This window comes from Grammomys surdaster, unplaced genomic scaffold (assembly GCF_004785775.1).
Source record: "Grammomys surdaster isolate TR1022 unplaced genomic scaffold, NIH_TR_1.0 134, whole genome shotgun sequence".
Lineage (NCBI taxonomy): Eukaryota > Metazoa > Chordata > Mammalia > Rodentia > Muridae > Grammomys > Grammomys surdaster.
The window spans coordinates 4,424,687-4,441,804 of NW_021604592.1; the positions used below are offsets into that span (position 1 = coordinate 4,424,687).

At 42.3% G+C, this 17,118-nt stretch overlaps 1 protein-coding gene across 1 annotated transcript; it reads left to right on the plus strand.

The window, feature by feature from the left end:
- Positions 1-7,036: 7,036 nt before the first annotated feature.
- Lmod2 (leiomodin 2) lies at positions 7,037-14,813 on the plus strand. The gene is made up of 4 exons (XM_028762594.1): positions 7,037-7,309; positions 11,950-12,147; positions 12,484-13,842; positions 14,348-14,813. Exons 1-4 carry the CDS (start codon positions 7,037-7,039, stop codon positions 14,372-14,374), a joined length of 1,857 nt encoding a protein of 618 aa, XP_028618427.1. The 3' UTR covers positions 14,375-14,813.
- The last annotated feature ends 2,305 nt before the right edge of the window (positions 14,814-17,118 follow it).

The following is a 17,118-nucleotide window of genomic DNA, read 5'->3' on the forward strand; positions in this document are numbered from 1 at the left end:
AAAAAGCATGGCCTGTGGGCCTGTGTAAGCGTTCAGATGTCCAGGAGCAAGAGAAAATTCAGTGAGGTGCTCTCTGTGTTACAAATAGAAAGGCTTTCTCTGAAGGCAGTTTTGGTACACAAGAAGATCCCAGGCTGGGACACAGCGTTGCAGTGTTTGCCTAGCATGCAAGAAGCCTTGGGTGCGGTCATAGTGAATTAAAAACAAAAACAGAATAGTTCAGAAAAAACAAAAACCTTGAATCATCTCACATCGAGTAACTGCCATGATTTCTGCCATTTTGAAAAATCCGTTTTCACTTACATGACTAAGTCACTCCTGTCCCACTGCTTTGTGGTGCTTTCTTTGTTTTTAAAATACTCCCTGAACACTTAATAACTGTGCTAGGCCTCAGAGACAGCAAATGGAGCAGACACTATTCCTGCCTTCAGAAAAACATTCTCCCTTCTAAGACCTGATTAAAACAAGCAATCCCAAGCATACTGCTTCTAGAAACCACGTTTGTGGGATGGAAAGAACTCACCTGGCGTAGGGACTCAGCTCATGCGCATGCGGGCTAGAGTGCAGCTCAAGAAGAATAGGTTTTACAGGCTGAGAGGAAGCAAGTACAGTGGGTAAAGGGCAGAGCAGTCCAGAATGGCTCACGCTCACCGAGCGTGGCTTCAGTCTGGGGTTCTGGCAGGTGATCCAAGCGAGGCAGGAAAGGAGAGCCGCACTCCTGGCTAAAGGTTCGGTGTTAAGAACAATGGAAGGCATTCAGGTAGAGAATGGCCTGGTGAGATCATTGTTCTTAAAAGATGGGGGCTGAGGATGGGGGCTGGTGGTGGATTGGGGGTGACAACAGGCAAAACATAAGAGAGAGTTAGTCCATTGCTGGCTCCAGCCGAGAAAATGAAAACGGCATAAAGTAAAATTGAGACAAAGGCAAACAATCAGAAATAAAGCAGGAATTCAGGGGCTAGTAGGGATGAGGAACCTAGGCCTATGCTTACACAGGACAACCCTGTGAGAGAAGCAAGTGAAACACGCAGGCCCTAGCGAGTGGGGACTGAGGATGTATGAGCGGAACATTGAGGAAAAGAAGCTGCAAAGAGAGAAAGCAAGAGGCCAATCTTAGGCAGTTTGAGACATTCAGAGATTATCTGGGCATTTTTACAGAAAATTCTTTAGCTCAAAGGTCCTTCAGAAGAGTAGGATGACACATTGGTACCCATTTTGGACTTTTGGGATCCCTTGTGCTTATTGAAATTAAATACTGTCTACTAAATTTCATAATGATGGGGTCTATTGTACGATGAAGCACAGGACCCATAGAATTGGGTTTTAATTAGTAAATAGATATTATATGCGATATAACATAAATACCAAATATAATTTAAAATTAAACTCACATAATGCTTATCATGAGCTGTCTTCAGTAGTTTCAGACTGTATCAGTGTCCTGACATATGAACAATTCTTGAAGTTGCCAAGTACTTCCTAAAATTTGAGCTTAAAGTAAATCGACAATTACATAACCTCTTAACACTTCTAAATACTAATCATCAATACGGAAACTATCACTAAGATAGTCCTTTAACAAGTGGGGTTTCTCTTTCTGTAGTTAGGTTGGGGTAGTTCTATGTCCATGGATATTAATTAGTTACTGACCTCTATATGAGGAGTCCCCACTAGAAAGCAAAGATGAACACAGGACGAGTATCCGCAAGCAGGAGGGGAGGGGAGACTACAAACAAAGCATAGTGTGTACATGGATGAAGATGTCAATATGTGGGCTGGAGAAATGGCTCAGTGGCTAAGAACACTAACCACTCTCGCAAAGGACCCAGGTTCAGTTCCCGGTACCCACATGGTGGCTTACAACTATACTCAAAAAAGAAAATGTCACGATCAACTCCATCACGTGTGTAATATATTCAAACAAAACACAAAAAGTAAAGAAACAAAACATAATGGAGAACCAGCCTGCTGGCAAGACCTCTAGGTGCTGATGACCTCTGTTCCCTGTCTCCTGGAGTCCCTATGGGTATCAGGGCACCTACCTAAACATGGACTTGGCAGTATGAAACAGGGCAGCTATGTGGAGAAATCGTAGAGATAAGCATAGTGCATATAGAACCCCTTAGCAAATACTCAACATCCATGAGCTCTTGGCATAAGTAGGGCACAATGCTGGTAGAGAATGTGTTGGGGAGGCGGGACTACCTTCCTAAGAAATTCTCTGAATCAGGGAAGTTTCTGCCTGGTCTCCACCTACACCCCTACTCTGTCAAATAAGGTTCCCTTTTGTTTTCTCTCTCCTAGACATTTAGGAGGCTGCTTTCTCTTCCTGGAACCTCTTCCCACACCCCACCCGCACCCCCCCCCAGCCTTCTCTGCCATGGTTCACGGCTCCCTCTGTGCAGGGCTCTGGCTCCTCCTCTGGCGCCGGGGTGGATGACTCTACACACTGTTGCCAGCTGTCTACCCTCGAGTCTCTACTCCTTGAGGGCAGAAACTGGATCGGTTTCTGTTTTCCTATCTTCAGTCTTAGCTTGCAGGGCAGCCATATCTCACAAGTAGTGAGTGACAGTGTGGAGAAACAGCCAGGAACATTTATTTTCAGGGAGAAACTAAAAGAGGAAAAAAAAAAAAACCCAAACAGACAGAGAAAACTCAGTTTCTCTTTAACAAGGAATTGGCATTATCATGAGACATTATATATTTCAGTGAATCAGCAAATCAAGAACAACAAAAAATTCTCCACAAGGCATTGTTATTTTTTAAAAAAAAAAAACAAAGCACACTAAATTTGAAAAGGCTTTGTACTATCTTATACTACATTGTTTCTAAATATTTTGAACAAAGACACAAAGTAAAAATTCCAGAATATAAAATGCTGACTCTTAGAACACATATACAACTGGATGGTTTTTTTTTTCATGACATAAGAAAAAGTTCCAAGAAATTTTACATTATCCATTATATGTTAGTCAAAGCCTGAGGTGGGTAGCAGTGTTTAGTCACATGGCAGAATTTTAAGAAATGACTTAAAGTTTGTAGGAAATACTTCTGAGTAGATACCATGAAGTCTGGTGGGGTGTGAGTTGTGATTGTTACAACCAGACTGCCAGACAGTATCGATACTGGGATGTTTCAGATGGCCTTTGTTCTTAAGACCAAGTATCATCTTGGTCTTAAGAGACTTTTTCTTTTTCTGTGATGGGGCCACATGAGAAGACATTTTAATGATGACTCTTTGGAGACATTTTTCAGTGTCATTCAAGAGACACTCAAGACTTGACAGAAGAAACTAATGCAAGATTATATTTATTATTTATTCTGTGTCATTCCAATGAGGAAACTGTGTGTGTGTGTGTGTGTGTCTGTGTGTCTGTGTGAAATGGTTTTCTAATTGTTTTCAGTACAATAGAAAGGAGTTTTCTATAGATCTGAGTTATTTGTCATGGGATACTTTTATTAATGATGCTCAAATACAGCAAGGATAGAAATTGCAGAGTCCTGAGTATTTCAAAGACCCTTTGTTGGGGCTGGAGAGATAGATTAGTGGCTAAGAACACTGGTTGTTCTTCCAAAGGAACCAGGTTCAGTTTTCAACAACCACCTGGCAGCTCCCAACTGTCTGTAACTCCAGTTCCAAGGGATCCGACACCCTTACATCAATGCACATAAAATATTTTTAAAAGGCCCTTTGAAATCCAAGTCTATTATTCTAAAATTATCTGTGCAGTTATTTCATGGCCATGTATCATGTATGTTATAATATGCATGCATAGAGCACGTCTCCAGATCTGTGTAAAAATGCCATCTTATTACAGAAGCCTTTTGAAATAAAATATTACCCTTCCCAAATCTTCATGCTTCCCTCTACCCTGTCTGACCTCTGTAGACCTCCTGTCTGATATGTTCTGTGTTTATATGTTTATGTAGTTCTCCATGAAGAAAAATAACTTGGTTGGTTTTGTTCATTGCTCTAACCCATGTAACTCAATTGAAATCTATCATGTGGTGTGTGTTAAATAAATTTCAAAAACAAAAATGGGCTAAAATATATCAAAAACTTACAAGGAAAAGAGTCAAGAACAGTTCTCCTAATTTTACTTAATTATGTCTTCCCAAATATTTTCACTGACCAATGTGCCATGTGCACAATGTGTCATTAATAATAAAGTTGTGCTACAACTTATACATATTTTTAAAGCAGGTTTGTTTAGTATACTTGTGACTATTTTTATGTAAAATGTCATTGTTAAGCTGAATAACACATTTCATTCACCAGATTTAGATATCTATCATAACTCAGTGGCACTACTGAAACTCAAATTTATCTTTTAATTAAAAAAAAAATCACCATGTGTTTCACAAATGTGGGACTGCATAATGGTATCCTGGGTCATGGTTGAGCAGGTACTTAGAACCCCGACATTCTCCGTGGAATTCTGCATGAGAACCGGCAGGAGTTCAGTCCCTCCCATCATCTAGGATCCTGAAAACAGTCACATTTCCATAGAGTCACATAGGTCAGGCTATAGGCCTCAGGCCCTAGAGATTTACATACTAATGAAGGCCAGAGGGCAGAGCAAATTAAACATTCCTCCCCAGATCCTCCCCTAATCCTCCCCCTTTCTCCCTCCCTATATAACTCGGGACAGCCCTGAGTTTTGGGGGGGTACACCTAGATCCATCTATTATCCATCATGACAATAAATCTTTTTGGAACCAAGGACTTCCTTGTGTTATTGGGGCCTGCCGCCGCCAAGGCCCTCAGGCCGCTGGAACCATAAGATCTCCCTCCCTAATGTGGGATCTGCCACAGCGGCCTTTTTAAATTTTCCCGACACACAAAAGCAGATACTACTGGTTCAAGGTCAAAAACAAAATCCAACGATGTTAATAAACTTGACTTACTCATCACTCACCATGTTAGTAAACCCCAATTATAATGAATCTCAAAAGTATGAACTATTCTGTATCTTCCAAACACAAAAGTAATTTTTAGAGATTAATTAAGAATTTATAGATTCAATATTCACTCGCTGGAAGTCATTTCTGGATAGTGTTGTTTGATTCTGAAGGCAGAATACTATGAGTTAAAATAAAACATATTTAGCCGAACGATTCATGCCAAAGAATGAATTGAGAGAACTCAGACTCCCTAACTTAACTGCACTACGAAGCTTCAGAAAGTGAGAGTATAGAGTTGGCAGAGAGATGACACATCAGCAGACCAGAACTGCCCAGAAGCCGGTCCTCACATCAGTGGTCCTTACATCAATATTCAGTTATTTTTCCATAGACGTGCCAAACAATTTACCAGCCAAGAGTGTCTTCTTGACAAATAATATTAAGAAGAGTAGATATCTATATATTAAAAATGCAAATCTTACTTTCTACATATATAAAAATGTAATCAAAATGAACCATATGCCTAAACCTAACAAGCAAAATCTGAAAAAGACATTTGAGCAAAACACAGGAGTAAATCTCTGTAGCCTGGGATTAGGAAATCCCTTTTAAAAAAAAAATACTATAAACCTACACAGTCAATAAATAGAATAAAAAATGATAAAGTGAACCTCATCAAAATAAAAAAAAAAAGTATCACTCTTCTAAAAACACTAAAAGACATACCAAAAACCATTTGTCTCCTCAAAGTATTTGTTTCTTGAATAGATAAACTACTCACAACTGGGTAAAAAGACAACTCAATTTACAAATAAGCACAAAACTTGAATATTTTACCAAGGGCCATAAACACACGAAACTATATTCCATTAGTAATAGGAACTGAAAACCACCGATTGGTTCTCACCGGACATGGTTGTGACCAGGAAAACCAATACTAATGGGTAATGTAAGGAAACGGGAACACTCTTCATCTGCTGTGGGAATTGCATGGGTAAGCCATTTTAGAAAATGGTTTTACAACTTCATTAAAAGTGAGTTTGTCCTATAACCTAATGCTTCTACTACAGAGCAGTAAAGCCCCTGTGAGCATTTGAAGACTCAGGTAAGTGTATGCAGCAATTTTAGTCATAGCCCAACCCTAGAAATAACCCAAATATCACCAGCAGCTGAATGCATACATATTATATCTTGTCCACGTGTTGGTATATGTATATTCTGATGCACGTATATTACTACAGTCTTATATACATCTGTAGTCTAAAATTAGTATGAAATTCTACAAACTCTATAAATATTATAATACCTTCATAAAAATGAAATATATATATATGTATATATATATATTATATATTTCTGGAATATATATATATATATTTCTGGAATATATATATATATTTCTGGAATATATATATATATATATATATATTCCAGAGACTCCTTCTCTTCCAGCTGTCGGCTTTCTTCCCTTAGTCTCCCAATGGCCATTACCAAAATCTGTAAATGAGGGTCTAAAGTATAGACAGCTAGGGAAACATAGGACAGATACTGCAGAGCACAACAAATAATAAAATCCTGTTTTATCATAGCTTCTGTCCCCATCACACCACCCAGGGTATGTTTATAGAAGAACCAGACTAACTACCCATAGGACAATGTGGGGTTGTTTCTCAACCCCTAAGTTCATAATGAAAGGTTCCTTCCATGGCCTCAGTGTCGGTGGTAAGACATTCTCGAAACAAAGTTTATCCTCCGTTGTTTGAACACAGAGAAAGGAGAACCATGGCATCTCCTATCTGAAACACTCCGCCTGTCCTCACCAGCTATCAGGCTCAGCTAAATATGGCTCAGGCCACTGTGTGAATAATCCCTGCTGGTTCTGAGACCTCCATCCACCACTGATGTGACATTCTTTGTGTTCAAATGTCTAGCTGACGTCTGATGCTTAAAACAGCCCATGCTTTCACCCTCTCCACATTGTCACGGCCCTGCATCACCGCTCTTAAAAGGTTCCCCAGGCCACTCCTCACACCAGCTGCCGACCAGCCTGACGCTTGCCTCCCTGTCTGCCTCTGCTTGCCTTGAATGCCTGGTTCTTTAAGCTCTTGGGGAGTCTGACAAGGCCGGGACCATGTCTACATTTGGCTACAGAAGGGGACTTAGTAAATATGAATCCATCGATGAAGATGAACTTCTGGCCTCCCTCTCAGCTGAAGAGCTCAAGGAGCTTGAGAGGGAGCTGGAAGACATTGAACCTGACCGAAACCTTCCTGTGGGGTTAAGGCAAAAGAGTCTGACAGAGAAAACCCCAACAGGAAACTTCAGCCGAGAGGCGCTGATGGCATATTGGGAAAAGGAGTCCCAAAAACTTTTGGAGAAGGAACGGCTTGGGGAATGTGGAAAGGTAGGCTCTGAGGACCATACCCATCTGTGCCAGTTATCCTTATCCCCACCCCCACTCCAAAGCCAGACAGCCCTGTTTTTTGTAGCTTCTCGGTCTTCATTGCTTTAGCTTTCTTATAGCCCAATTGTATCCATTACTGAAATATTTTACAGGCCAAAATGGTCTCACCAAATTTTGTACATAAAAAACTCCTGGTGAGGATTTTTTTTGTTTCGTTTTGTTTTTTGGTTTTTTTTGGGGGGGGTTGTTTTGTTTTTTGTTTTGTTATATTTTGTTTATAATTTAAAAAAAAAACTGGGAACCTGGAGAGAAAAGGTGCTTCACAACCAAAGAATGGGTTTGAAGGAATCATCAAATACTCTAAGGCACTAATGTTGCTTAGCATGTTTCTGATACAATTTTTTTCTTCAGAGAAATACATTTATTTCCTGATTCATTGACAGAAATCATGGCAGCAGTTAAAATTAGTTTTATGTTTCCAATGCCCCAAAATTCAAGACTGTGAGAAAAAAATGTGTGAGCAAGTGTCAAGAGCCCTGTTCTTTATCCTGTTCTGTAGTTAAGTTGTTAGAGTTTGAGCAGACAAACGTTTCTTCAGGGTTCTCTTTCCATCTATCCATCCAGGGAGCTCAAGTTTTCATTTCTCTTGTGAACCAAGAACTTCTCTTTGGGGGTTTTAAGATGTTCTAGAGTTTTCTCCAAAGAAAATGCACACTTTTGTGTAAAATTCTAAATGAAACCCACTAGGGATTTCCTGTTTAGAATGCATGTGCAGACCCATCTCTTGAGAATCTTCCTGCTTCCTGATGGGGATTCTGAGACTAGAAAAAACACTTGTGTTAGAGAACTCAGGTTTAGGAAGCCCAGAGAAGAGTCATTTTGAATATCCCAATGAGTCTTCACTGAAAGGAAGTCCAGAAGACCATACTCTGGGAAAGGCATTACAGCAGTAGAATGCTGAAAGAAACCTTGAGTTCATGGAAGAAAACAGGCTGGGAATAACTGCTCAAAAGCTAGTGTGCTCCACTGAAGTCCCTTATAACTGAAAAGGTTCATGGTGGCCAGCTTTCTCCAGTACTAATCTGGGAGCTGTGGTTATGGAAATGATAGCTTCCCCGTACCACATTTACAGCTAGATATGTGTGAGCTTTGCCTGTGTCAGCCAGTCATCACAGGAAGGGCCACTGGGACCAAGGCAGGATCTTCCAAGGCCACTATGGGTGCAGTAGTGAGGGACAAGAGGAGGAGATGAGGAGGGAACACCCATGACCAGTCGAGATTTGAGCTAGTCAGTTCTTCCGAGATCAGCACATCAGAGTTGGACTTGCTTTGTCTGGTTTCCTTATTTGTTTTTGATTTGGAATGGAAATAAGAGTCAACAGCCTGATGTCATAGAAAGACATTGTATTATATTTACTGAAGAATTTCCTTCAAAATAAGAATACAACTGTCCGTAAGAAGCCAAGACGTAGAGGTGCCTACAACAATAACAGGACAAAGGCATTTTAATGTCATATTGTTATGACAGCAGAAAGAACCAAAGGGCAAAGCCTGCTGTCAGCTGTTGCTGAGCCCCACCTCACACTGCCAAAGGTTTGGCTGATCCTGCCAGTGGCTTATCGGTCCAATTAGAGCGGCTGTCTTCTTTACCAACTCTGACTCCTTTCTCGGCTGCTTCACTTTTCTTCACTTTTCACCCACATCACTGTCCCAGCCAGCTGTCCCTGGACTCACAAGGGTGCTGAGCAGAGAGAGAGTAAACCAGATCTACCGGCGGGGAAACCTTCCAAGCGGCTGAGGGGAGAGGGGAGCAGGTGCCTGTCTCAGTGCCGATGAGGTTCCATGAGGAGGAGCTGGGGTCTGGATGGCGCTTGTGGCATCAGGCTACTTACTAGCTTTGTGAAGGTTTCAGAATATTCTGAGTAGTGCCTTCTGAGGGATAGCCTTTTTTTCTGTCCATCTAGCCTGACCCAAATGTGTACTATATCAGCTCTAGGCACCCTGGACATGCAGCGGCGCCGTTCTCCTCTCTAGAGTAGCGGCTGGGTCTAAGGCACGGGTGCCAAGGACTTTTCCTCACGGTGTCTCGTTTCGTCTTACTGTTTGTCACTTGAGAGCCGAGACTTGGAGAAATTAAGGAACTTACGTGAGAATAGCAGCTTGTCAGTCAAGTTGGAATTGCAACTAGAGACTCTTGGCATGAAGGCCGTTTGTCAGACTTGTAGGTGCCTGGACAGAAAGATAGACTTCACTTGGTACTACAAAAAGCCCAAATTCTAAGCCTCTTCGGTCTCTGCAGATAAGGAGCTCTTGAGGGTAGGGCCCAACCGGCTGCAGCCTATCAATTCTGTCCAGTCATTAGGACACATTATAACGTGGACTGTAAGAACCATGTCATTCTTTGAGACCCCAGAAAGGTTTAGGAATTTGTCTAAAGGCAACTACCTATTTATAGAGAGAGCCGGAGCAAGGGCTGAAAGCTAGGCTTCTTGCTTCCATGTAGATGTGATGGTGTCGTTGAGATGATCAGAAGAGGCCGGCGCTGGCTGGCTGGCTCTTTCTTGTTGCTCTATTTACTCTCTGTTCACCCGCATTTGCATTCTGTCTGCTTAGTCCCTCCCACCCCATCTTCCACCTCTGTTCCCCAAAGGATCAGACGTAACTCCAAAGCAGCAGATGGAGGAAGCATTGCCCATACCCCTCCGGTGTAGGACTGATCCATAAAGAAGCGCATTTGCCCTGTGGACTATTCTATCTTCCCCCTCTTGCTATTTTTCTCCCATATGCTCCTCTCCTGGGGTGATCAAAGATCTCAGATTGCCCTGGACTGCTTTAGAAAAGTACTGTATCTTGGTAAACCTCTTAGGCTCAGGCAAACAGCCAGGACACTTGGTCACCTATCCCTACTGGACTGATCTTATCAGTATTCTTTCTCGATATAGTCCTGACTATGAGATGCTGTCAATCAATGTCAACTTAGGTCGTCTATCTAGCAAACAATGTTTGCCGAGCCTCTGTAACACTCCCATCACTGTGCTAGGTGAAAAAGATACAGGCCCACATTCATTTTAACCGTCTATTGGGAAAATGGCAAACAAACAGTTAAAGTGTGAGCCATAGCTTACTGGGAGAAGCATCTCAGGGATAAACTCAGGAAGTGTTAAAGAAGAACTTCAGGAAGAGGCATTATTAAGTATTACACAAGAGCTCACGTTGCTAGAGAGCTGACAGGAGTTTTCAGATGTAGTTTGAAGGGAAACAGCTTTTGCAGATAGAGACTGAAGCTCGGTAAATAATAAACGAGATGAGATTACGTATGAAAGGCGGCTTTAGATTTTTCCAAATACTCTGGATTTTTGAGACAGGCCAGTAGACAGCCTTAGGTAGCTGATAGGAATGCCACTTACAAGTGGAGTCAAAAGCAAAGGGACTTGGAGTGGGGGTGTCAGAACTCTCTCTAGCCAATCTATTTACTTCTTCGCAGGGTGTTTTGTATCATTGAGTTATGACTTCTGTCCCTCCAACAACCCTTTGACAGACAGAGAGACAGAAAGATAGACAGACAGACAGACAGACAGACACACACACACACTTCTCCTAATACATCAAGTAAATTGACACTGGAAAGGTCATCCCAGGAGAGACTGACCCTTTCCAAGGCCATCTCTTGGTGCCTGCCACTCCAGACAAGTGTGGCTAACTGAAGGCTATTCTGTGACAGCAACTGGGCAGACAAGCGTGGAGCCCAACACAGTGTTTCCCAAAGTCCCATCCATACACGTGTCACACAGAACACTACCCCTCCCTTAAAGTTAAAAAAAAATGGAGCTTCCAATGTAGAGTTAAGAATTCAGGCTGTGGGGGCAGCAAGGGCCACAGGACTTCGAAAAATATAAGAAGGCTTCACAAGAGCCCCCCCCCCCCATTAAGACCTTGTCTAATACATGATAACATGGAGCAGAGAAAGTAGTCTTTTGGGAGTCTGTGCAGAGGGACCAGTGAGCAGAAGTGATAATACTGTTAAGTGATAAAACAGCATCAAATACTGTTTGCCTGAAAGCCTTTTTACAACTGATGTGTGCTAAATAAGTTTAAAGCATCAGGCTGGGCCAGGACGGGCTTTGAGCTATTGCTGTTTGCAATGCTGCTGTTTGGGTCTAGAGAGGCTGTCATGTTTTACCACGGCTTCCATGGATGGTTTTGTTTGTTGTTTTTCCAGAGAGCCGGTTTTGTTCTATCCTGATCAGCAGCTCTATGGGAGTGTGAAGTTTCCACATTCTTGTGCTCGGTGCTACACACAACAGAAAAATGCCAGAGCAGCAAACTACATCTGCTTCTCTACATAGAGACAGACAGGACAGAGGGCACTTGGCTTGGTCACATCTGCAATTGCCTGAGAGCTTTGTTGCTCAGCTATGTCCCCATCCCTGGCCCCTCACTTTGTGATAGAATCCAAGCTGTCTTGGCTGACCTCGAACTCACTCTCTAGCCTAGACAAGCTTACACTTCCTTTTTCCTTCAACCTTCCAAGTAGCCAGGATAGCAGATGTGTAGTAGCAACAGGCCTGGTAAAGTTTTGAGTACTAAGGAAAGAGAACTCAATACCATACTGTTTATTTTTGTTGCACTTGTTTGGACAGGGCACTGAACTCATTCCAGAGAGGCCTAGATTGGCAAAACTGGAACAAAATGAGTCAAGAAGTCAACATGCTAAAATGTTCTTGTTCTATTTTATTTACAATGGCACATGTAGAGGTCAAAGGGTAGCTTTGTGCAGTCAATTCTCTCCTTTTACCTTTATGTGGGACCCAGGGGTTGAACTCCATTGGGTTTATGCTGTGAGTACCTTTATCTGTTGAGACATCTTGCTAGGCTTAAAACGTTGAGATATTTACCCAACATTTCCCAGTTCTGGAGCTCTGACTTGTGTGTTCAACTTAGAAAAATTATCACATATATTTTGTTCAGTAAATGCTGGCTGTTTGGTAAAAGACAAATGTTTACAGAAAAGCTGTTAGTGGTTATGTAACAAAATGTTGACCTTGGTCACTTGAACTAGAGTGTCAGAAACAAGGGCTTGCTAATCCTGCTAGCACTGTGGTACATGTGTTAGTTTTGTAAACCACTAAAGGTGCTTCAAGTGAAAAGCTTAATGATGTCACTACACTTCGTAGGTTGCAGAAGAAGACAAGGAAGAGAGTGAGGAGGAACTAATCTTCACAGAGAGCAACAGCGAAGTCTCCGAAGAAGTGTGTACAGAAGAGGAGGAGGAGGAGTCTCAAGAGGAAGAGGAAGAAGAGGAAGAAGAGGACAGTGAGGAAGAGGAAGTGACAACGGAAGCCACAAAACATATTAATGGAACTGTAAACTACAATAGTGTTAATTCTGATAACTCTAAGCCAAAGACATTTAAAAGTCAAATCGAAAATATAAATTTAACCAATGGCAACAGTGGAGGAACACAGAGGAACACAGAGTCGCCAGCTGCCATTCACCCCTGTGGAAATCCCACTGTTATTGAGGATGCTCTGGAAAAGATTAAAAACAATGACCCTGATACAACAGAAGTTAATCTGAACAATATTGAGAACATCACCACCCAGACCTTATCCCGATTTGCTGACGCTCTCAAGGAGAACACCTTCGTGAAGACATTCAGTCTGGCCAACACGCACGCTGATGACGCGGCAGCGATCGCCATTGCAGAAATGCTCAAGGTTAACGCGCACATTACCAGCGTAAACGTGGAGTCCAACTTCATCACTGGCAAGGGGATCCTGGCCATCATGAGAGCCCTGCAGCACAACACAGTGCTCACGGAGCTGCGCTTCCACAACCAGAGGCACATCATGGGCTCGCAGGTGGAGATGGAGATTGTCAAGCTGCTCAAGGAGAACACCACGCTGCTGAGGCTGGGCTACCATTTTGAGCTCCCAGGACCAAGAATGAGTATGACGAGTATTTTAACAAGGAATATGGATAAACAGAGGCAAAAACGCATGCAGGAGCAAAAACAGCAAGAGGGGAATGATGGAGGAGCTACTCTTAGGACCAAAGTCTGGCAAAGAGGGACGCCTGGCTCTTCTCCGTATGCATCTCCGAGGCAGTCTCCCTGGTCATCTCCCAAAGTCTCCAAGAAAGTCCACAATGGGAGGAGCAGACCTCCATCTCCTGTGGCCCCTCCTCCACCCCCTCCGCCTCCCCCTCCTCCTCTTCCTCCCCACATGCTGCCTCCTCCCCCTCCTCCCCCTGCTCCTCCACTCCCAGAGAAAAAGCTCATCACCAGAAACATTGCAGAAGTCATTAAACAACAGGAAAGTGCTCAGCGGGCCCTACAAAATGGACAGCGAAAGAAAAAAGGGAAAAAAGTTAAGAAACAGCCAAACAATATTCTAAAGGAAATTAAGAATTCTCTGAGGTCAGTGCAAGAGAAGAAAATGGAAGACAGCTCCCGACCCTCTACCCCACAGAGATCAGCTCATGAGAACCTCATGGAAGCCATTCGAGGGAGCAGTATAAGACAGCTACGGAGGGTAAGTCACCTCAGGTTAGACCTTAAGGTGAAATTTATTCAACGAGTCAGCCGCCAATCTCCAAACTTTTATTAATCTTTCAAATATTTGGGTATGTGAGCAAGCATGCCCCATGTGAGCATTAGGGGTGGATACACTGATCGAGAGAATGAATACATTTCCATTTGGACCAGTATGCTTGTACCAACTTATTGTATCAGCCACAGTCATTTTATGATACTTTAACATACAAAAATTTAAATTTCCATAATTAAAAAAAACCAAACCAGTAAGTATTCTCTGCATTCTAAAAGGATTAATCACTTGACAGAATTTTCATCACAAAACTGTGAGTGATTCACCACCAAGTTTATAATGTGGACGCCACACAGTGACCATAATCTACATTCAAATTATTCTTAGGGAATACTGCTCTAGGTAAACCTTACAGGTGGTGGTGATGTGGATGGTGATTTGCTTTAACATACGTATTGCTTCATTGAAAGGCAATTCCCTGTTTTTGTAGGTCGAAGTCCCCGAAGCTCTGAGATAGGATGATCTGTAGAAGAGGACCCGGAACTGTTTTGTGGTGTGGCCCGAGGTGCATTGTGAGCTGTTTCCAAAATGCCTTCTTTAATTTGAAATATTTCCCAACTTCAAAGATAGTGTCACTATGGAATTCCGAAGCGAATTCTAAGAAGCAATGAGCATGTTTCTTCTGTAAATATGAAAATAAATTTCTTTTTTTTTATGTTGTAAGATTCATATGGGCAGCAAACCTTGGAAGATCTCTTTCCATCTCTGGTATCTCAGTTACTGAGCTCAAATCACGTAAAGAAATGTGCTATTATTTTTGTAATCCCAATAACCTTAGATTAAATTTCTTTTTTCTTTTTTTTAAAGAGAAACTAATATTTTTTTGTGAGTTAATATATCTGCTGGGTATATGTAATACTGCTAAATATTAAAATCATTATGTTCTCACACCAAAAGGGCCCATGCCTTTAGCATTTGCTTTCTTTCTTCACGTCCAAGAAATTCTGGCCAAATCTTCTTCTAGAAGGCTAAATTAAAGAACTTTCTGAACAGGCTGTTTGGGAAGTATGAGACAGGCTTGGGAAAAGATGCCTGTGTGGCCCTTCCCCCAACCCCCTGGATTCAATGACATGCAAATCAGATGGAGGCGTGGGCTTCTGTGTTTTCTAAAGTCCAATGGACAGCCAGAAGCCAGTCTAATCACAGTATCAGTCAACAACTTCTGGAAAGGATAACTCGGGATGCTAGGAAGTTTTGTAGTTGGAACAAATGAATGCTCAGGAGATGAAGGAGGGTAAAGATGAAGTTATCCTGGTGCAGATGCTGAAGAACTTGCCGCTCTCCCCTTGAACTCTCCTTGAACACCACTGGCCCGATTAATCTGAGCTCTACATTTTTTTATCCCTACATTCCTCTGGCTCTCCTGCTTAGCCTTTGCTTCCTCCATCCCTTGATCTCTTCCTTTCTTTCCTCTCTCTCTCCTCTCCCTATTCTCTCTTCCTTCATTTCTTTTCTTGCCTTAGGCAAATCTGATCGACGTTAACATCCACAAAAGCACACCAAAGCTGTGTGCTCACAATTCCAACTACAATCCCACCTCCTTCCCCCTGTTATTCAAGAAGCCATCTGGATTCAAGAAAAACATGCTTTCCAGGTCTCCATCCCTCCATTCTCCTGATCCTTTGAATTAACCCTGAATCCTGGGGTCACTTATGCCCTGCAGATTCTCTGAGACATCCAAAGATGTCTGGATCCAGACTACTGTTCTGCCTCGTGGCCAGAGCTTTTAATTCTTTTCAATCAAGGGGATCCTGTTTTGCTTATAAAATATCTCTACTGATTCTTGGGTTTATTTCTTCTGTTCAACCCATCACTTAGTAAGAACAACTGGAATCAAGAAAGACTCCAGAGGCTGTAAGTTTAGTCAGTGCCTGGGATTTACATTAGGAGGCAGTAGGTGAGGGTCATTTTTTGAACCAAGTTATTTCATGTACATTTCACGGCACCAAGAGGTGCTATTCCTATTTGATAGGTGAGAAATGGAGAAACAGAGTTAGCATGTGAAGTTGGGCACCGCTGACTGCAGAGCCTGGGCCCTTCAGCACTACTCCTCACTGCTAACACCCAGATGCTAGTCTCCTGATGGCCCTCACTCCCAGACACTCAGTGTAAGTTGCAGCTTCCCGTAATGGTGGCATCATTATTTTCACCCTTCCCCTTAGTGTACAAAATCATGTTTATTTAGGCTTAAAGGTGTGTGCATAATTGCATTCCTGTGTATATAAATCCAGAACAGAAAATCAGACTCTCCTTTTTCCTGACCTTTGCTTGTAGAGACAGGCTGTGGTGTACACTTAAGGTGTGGAGTGAAAGAGGAGGAAAGGGTCCTGATAAACCACTTAATTAGTAAAACCACACAGGACTTCCTGAAGGAGGAGGGAGCATCCGATAGTGTTTGTGTTACCAGAAAATGTTTACCTTGTGGAGGCTGGATAAGTCTTCTCTCCAGAAGCAAGTGCCTAGAAGACAAGTTTCTTTGCATGATAAAACCCTGCCTTGCTGGATCTTTGTGAACCTTAGGATGACAGGGCTTATCACAAAAGTGGAATATAAATATGGACCCTCCCAGCTCACCAAACTGTATATTACAAAGTTCAGAATAAAGACAAGTATGATGTAGCCAGGTATCCAGTGAGCACATGAATTATTACAGAGAAACAGTTGGAGAATGTGTTCTACCAGGGTCCATCCAGTACTGCAAAAAGACAGGGCACCATGACAGTCATCATTCAATAGCCTGAAAACTCACAAAGCTGGTGTGAAAACTAATTAGTTCATCTTCTATAAAAAGCATTCAGCTCACTGAAAGACTGCCCAATATCAGATGAAGCATTTAGATGGTGATTTATATGTGCATCTTGGTGTCTGAAAAAAAAAACCAAACACCTCATCCTGATTTGAAATGGGGCCAAAACACCAAGTCTCACGCTGCTTCCCAGGCAGTACTCCATGGCTGAAGGTGTTTAATAACTCTGTGTCAGCAAGATCTAGACTTATCACCTGCCCTGTATACTACCAAGGAGTGAGAAAAGGCAGGAGGAACACTGCCATGTATACACTCAGATGCTTCAAAGACCAGAGTAAATCAGTAAGTTCTTGTAAAGATTTCCTAACAACTTCCTTTTATAAATCATCCTTTCATGTACATGCGTGCGCACGCACACACACACAGAGACAGAGAGACAGAGACAGGGAGAGAGA

Excerpts from the sequence above, each read along its gene's own strand:
- Lmod2 (XM_028762594.1), top strand. The coding sequence starts at position 7,037 with ATGTCTACATTTGGCTACAGAAGGGGACTTAGTAAATATGAATCCATC. Across the intron at positions 7,310-11,949 it reads GGCTTGGGGAATGTGGAAAG|GGCACTGAACTCATTCCAGA; the intron begins GTAGGCTCTGAG and ends TTGTTTGGACAG. Across the intron at positions 12,148-12,483 it reads AACTCCATTGGGTTTATGCT|GTTGCAGAAGAAGACAAGGA; the intron begins GTGAGTACCTTT and ends TACACTTCGTAG.